The following is a 5094-nucleotide window of genomic DNA, read 5'->3' as shown; positions in this document are numbered from 1 at the left end:
ATAGAAAGATACATGAGACATGGATGAGACATGTTCCCTAGTGAAAGCTAAATGATTGAGAAAGGAACCAGAACATGGAAGCTTTTTTTTCCCCTAGGGGTTACAAGAGGTCCAGAAAGTAGAACCTCCCCTTACAACATTTTTCCTTTCTCCTCCATTTTTTTTTTTTGGGGGGTGGGGGTGGGGGGGAGGAGAAGGGGGAGGTTTCAATTGAAGCTTTGAGAAGGATTAAAAAAAAAAAGCTCTGTGAGTTTTATGGGAAAAAGATCCTTACTAGGCTGAGTGGCGGCTGCGTCCAGAGTCCAGACACAGAGGAGTCGAAATGACGACCCCGTCCCTCGTAAAATGCAAAAATCCCACCCTTATTGATGTCCCAGTGTGTGCTCTCATTTACATGTATTGATATCTCTCACGATAAACCATTCGACATACGGGTCCCTCACGATTTGTATACTGAAGGGCCCACATGAACAGGAAGGAGAGAAAGTGTTAGGAAATAAAGAGCGTGTGAAAAGTAGTGTATACATTATTTTCCTTTTTTTTTTTTTTTTAAATTTTATTGATAGAGACTTCAATACCTTTCAAAATACATGTATCACATCATAATAGCAGATCAACTTTAGGAAGGACTTCTTTTAACAAGTTAAAGCATAAAGCAACACTTCCCACCACACCACTTACATATGAGGTGGCTAAGTCCTCCTCACTCAACCATGATCATTGAACAACACTCAATAAGGGAAAGGAGCAAAACAAAGGTGAAAGCATTGGATCTTGGACATGGAATTAGACCTAACTTCCCTTTTCATCCTTGAAATGAATCAAGTACAAGAAGACCTTTGGACACTCAAAAGTCTACCTTGTACAGTCAATTATTAAAGAAAGGGAAAAAAAGGAAGTAAGAAGGAAAGTCTAAAGGTTACAAACTTAAAAGGGTTCAATAAAGTGGGTCTCAACCCAACATGGAATTTTCTCCCAACCTTTATGTATATGTATATATAACTGTTTCTAATCCTTTTCTTTATACAAGAGTCAAGCAGGAGGTGAGAGAGGAAAGGGGAAAACATTAGGAAGATAACATTATTTAAGGTATAATATTGTCATCTGCCACATGCTTGGAATTGCTGAAGCTGTGGTGCTCTAATCCTTCCACATAAGAATCATGTGGTGGAGTGGGTGATAGAGATGGGTTATAAGAATACCATCTTGACCAAAAGAGATAATTAAAGAAGTTAATGATGCTAAGGGCAGCTAGTAACCAGTAGAAAAGGTCTAGCCTGTCTTTGTTGAGGTCATTGTCACTGAGCCACCCTCCACCAGATGAATTTGAGGTGATCTTGTTCACTAGAGAGACAAGAAGTGAGCTCAAGTAGAACCCAAATGAGTATGAGCAGTAAGTCATGGCTGTGAGAAATGCTTGCATCCCTGACAAGGACTGTGTATAGAAAAACTCAATGAGACCAACTGCAGTGAACATCTCTGATAGTCCGAATATGATAAACTGTGGGGCAATCCAGAAGATAGACAGAATCTCTTTAGAATTCACAGCTGAGTTCCTCCTCTTGTTCTCTACTAGGGCAGCTGAGATCATGGAGAAGGTAACAACGAAAAGGCCGACCCCAATCCGTTGCAAAGAAGAGATTCCGGAATCCTTTCTTGTGAACTTTCTGGTAAGTGGGACAAAGACACCCTCATATAGAGGAACTACAAATATGAGAATGATGTAAGGAATAGACTGAAGTGAAGCTGGTGGGATTTTGAAACTTGTTGTGAGCCTTGTGTCCATTGCACTTCCTTGCTGAACTGAAAATGTCTGGAGTTGAGCCAGAATGGTGTTGAATATGATGGTGCAGGCAAAGATGGGTATCACAGAGATGAGTGTTTTCACTTGCTCAACTTGGTTCACAGTACATAATCTCCAAGGGCTTTCCATGGTTTGAGACCCATCTTGGATTTTAATGCAGGCCTTGTCCAAGAACCTGAAAATTACACTGAATATGTTAGATAGATAGACAGAGAGAGAGAGAGAGAGAGAGATGTGTTGGGAGTTTAATCCCACCTCAGTTACCAACTAGCCTACACCCCCTTATACACCTGGGAGTCCCTCCACCTACCAGTTCGAATCATGTGTTACTGCCACACAGGGGAGTGTTGGGCGTTTAATCCCACATCGGTTATTAACTAGCCTACAGCCCCCCTTATACACCTGGAAGTCTCTGTTTGTTGGTCATTAATAACTTGTTTGGATTCCTAAGAGATGAGATTCTAGTTAATGACATATATTGGTAAAAAATATCCGGACCTGAACTTATCAGTGTGTTGGAGATTCCTGGCAATATTCACGGTGGCAACTCTGCTGTTCAATACATTACTTTGGCTCCCATGAAGCATCTCAGAATTAGATGGGCAAATTTGTTTTCTTTTTGAGAATGCAGCAACAAGAACCTGCAGAGAACAATATTATAAATAAATAAAGAGGGAAAGTAGGACAATTAGATTAATACAAAGGCTGATACTATTAGGATGTAAGATGTATTATAATCCTTTTTCAATTCAGTGCAAGATATCCTACTTTACATGATAACATGAATCTGCAGAAAAGACATCTCTATCTTTCTATATCCATAAAAGCATGCACACTTATATCCAAATTTTACTTTTTTAATCTTTATTAAGAAACATTTTATAAAATCATAAATCAAAATCAAACATTATGATCATATTGAAGTTTAAAAAGTAAACAAAAAATTGAAGGAATAGTTAAAACCCATGATGCCTACTAGAAAACATCCTGATTATCATGAAAGACACTAAAAATGTTTAAAGGGCCACCACCACAGTAAAGCCAAGTTGTAATCAGCACAAACCAGCTATGGATGAGAAAAACACGAATGCTGTTTATCTACTATATTTATGACTTACTTCTTCATAATGAAAGTAACAAAAATGATTTCACTCCATCTTAAAATGCCCCATTAAAACATGTTCTATAAACAAGGACAAGCACAACCCCAAAAAGATAGACCACTTTGTTGAGAAAATATAAAGAAAGAAAGCCACATAGTAGCCACTAAAATGAAGGGGAGAGAGAGATAGTACTTGAGCAATTGGAGTGAAGATGCTTCCACAAGGGGGTTTGTTTCTGTAGACTAAGGTGCCAGATATCAAGCTTGTCATGCCCAAAGCCATGGCGGCAGCTGAGAGTCCAAACCCAACATCCATCCCTGATCGCGTCTGAACCCACACAAGAACAGTGAGGGCAATTAGCTCTCCGACGCAGAAAGCAAAGTAGGCAGCATTGAAGTATGTAGAGAGCTTCTTGGATTGCTTTGGGTCCTCCTTCCTGAACTGATCAGCTCCATGAGAGATTATGTTGGGCTTTACGCAGCCACTTCCTAAGGCCACCAAATAGAGTGCTACGAAGAAGATTAAGGCCTTGAAGCCCTTGGCTGGTTCACACTGCTCTGTTACCATGTTGCACTGGGGTGGCCTTAGTTCAGGGAGATGGGCTTGAACTGAAAGTAAGATAAAACCCTGTACCATTCACCACAAACACCATCTACGTGAGAACTACTGAATTTTTATTCTTTCTTGTTGGGTTCTCTATGTAATCTTTTTGTGTTGGTTGAATTGAACTTTCTGCCAACCCTTATGGATACATTGAGACTTCAAAGAGATAGAGAGAGAGAGAGAGAGAGAGAGAAGGATACAGAATCTGTAAAGATCAAGATATTCTCTACTGTAGGAAGGATCAAATGGAAGAAGCCAAAAACAGATGGAGATACTTACAGAGATTTCCACAAAGCCAAAGATCACCATGGTCCAAAAGCTCCCAAGATAAGAATCTGAGAGGAACCCACCAAAGAGAGATAGGAGAAAGATAGTCCCCACAAAATTTGTCACTATGTTTGCAGACTTTGACAAAGAAAAGTGCATCTCATTAATGACATATGTTATGAGATTGTTTCCAACAGCAGCAATAGCCATTATCTCAAAGGCTTGGAGTCCTGAAAAGAACCCATCAGCATATCAACAACCATTAACAAACTAATGAACAGAAGACATCAATTAATTATTAAAATCAAAAGAGAAAGAACCCACTAAAATCTCTATTCAATTAAACTGCTTAAAAGCCAAACCCAATTATTGCTCCTTCACCAAACTTCGAAGTAAGAGGAAAAATTGAGAAATCCAAACAGAAAACAAGACAAAATTTCATATAACCAAATAAGAAATTGTGCAAGTGAACTGTGAAACATGTCATCTGATCACAACAAATATATACATACTGTCTCCTTTCGCCCACAGGAAAGATAGAAGGAAGTGACAGAATCATAAGTGATCCTGCAACCAAAGGACCATGCCTTTGGCATTGCATAAAACCCAGTACCCACTAAGTAATATTATCAAGTAAATTGAAGGCTTTAGCCTTATTCTATTCCCCCATAAAAAATTGTCAGTTTTTCGCCCTTTCTTGTAGTGGCTAAGCCGAGATTATCATATTCAATGTCTAGAACCAGAGACAGAGAAATGCCTATAAAATTGCATCCTTTATATGCATATACTATGCATGCAGAGAGAGAGAGAGAGAGAGAGACCAAGAACAAGGGCAGCAGCTCTCATTCCACCATGCTTGTCAGGTTTGCAGGGTCTTCCTCTCCAATCCACAGCAACCTCAACCTCCACAGACATGGATTCACCTTTGAAATTCTGTCTTGTCTCAATATCCATTTCTCTTGTCTCCTCTGTAATCTTTCTTTCTTGCTTTCCGTCTAACTCTTAACCTCAACTTTCTGAAACACAAAATCTCACGAAAACCCAAAACCCAACAAGAGAGAAACAAATGCTCCCTTTGGGTTATTAAGGGGAAGAGGGGCTTTAGGCTTTGGTGAATTTAAGACAAAGTGAGTGTTCCGTATTTATAACCACAGACGCAAGCCCCTCAGCACCTCGGGAGCCGATTAAAACCTCCCTCCATTCCCTCCTCGCCAAAAAATCGGCATTTATTATCCTCTACTATTTGACACCAATCTATGAGTAATAAATTGATAATATACGAATTATCCAAAAAAGAAAAACACATATATATTACAT

At 39.3% G+C, this 5094-nt stretch overlaps 1 protein-coding gene across 1 annotated transcript; it reads right to left on the bottom strand.

Annotated features, from left to right (window-relative positions):
- Positions 1-735: 735 nt before the first annotated feature.
- LOC122649097 (protein NRT1/ PTR FAMILY 4.3-like) lies at positions 736-4839 on the bottom strand. Its single transcript, XM_043842459.1, has 5 exons — positions 4599-4839; positions 3790-4007; positions 3100-3534; positions 2303-2445; positions 736-1979 (listed from the first exon to the last, which is right to left on the bottom strand). Exons 1-5 carry the CDS (start codon positions 4729-4731, stop codon positions 1085-1087), a joined length of 1824 nt encoding a protein of 607 aa, XP_043698394.1. The 5' UTR covers positions 4732-4839; the 3' UTR covers positions 736-1084.
- Between the last annotated feature and the right edge of the window lie 255 nt (positions 4840-5094).

The sequence above is a fragment of the Telopea speciosissima genome, chromosome 1 (genome assembly GCF_018873765.1).
Source record: "Telopea speciosissima isolate NSW1024214 ecotype Mountain lineage chromosome 1, Tspe_v1, whole genome shotgun sequence".
NCBI classification, from domain to species: domain Eukaryota; kingdom Viridiplantae; phylum Streptophyta; class Magnoliopsida; order Proteales; family Proteaceae; genus Telopea; species Telopea speciosissima.
This window is presented reverse-complemented; position numbering and strand designations above follow the sequence as displayed.

Excerpts from the sequence above, each read along its gene's own strand:
- LOC122649097 (XM_043842459.1), bottom strand. The coding sequence starts at position 4,731 with ATGGATATTGAGACAAGACAGAATTTCAAAGGTGAATCCATGTCTGTG. Across the intron at positions 4,008-4,598 it reads AGCTGCTGCCCTTGTTCTTG|GACTCCAAGCCTTTGAGATA; the intron begins GTCTCTCTCTCT and ends GGTTCTTTTCAG. Across the intron at positions 3,535-3,789 it reads TTGGCTTTGTGGAAATCTCT|GGTTTTATCTTACTTTCAGT; the intron begins GTAAGTATCTCC and ends TGAATGGTACAG.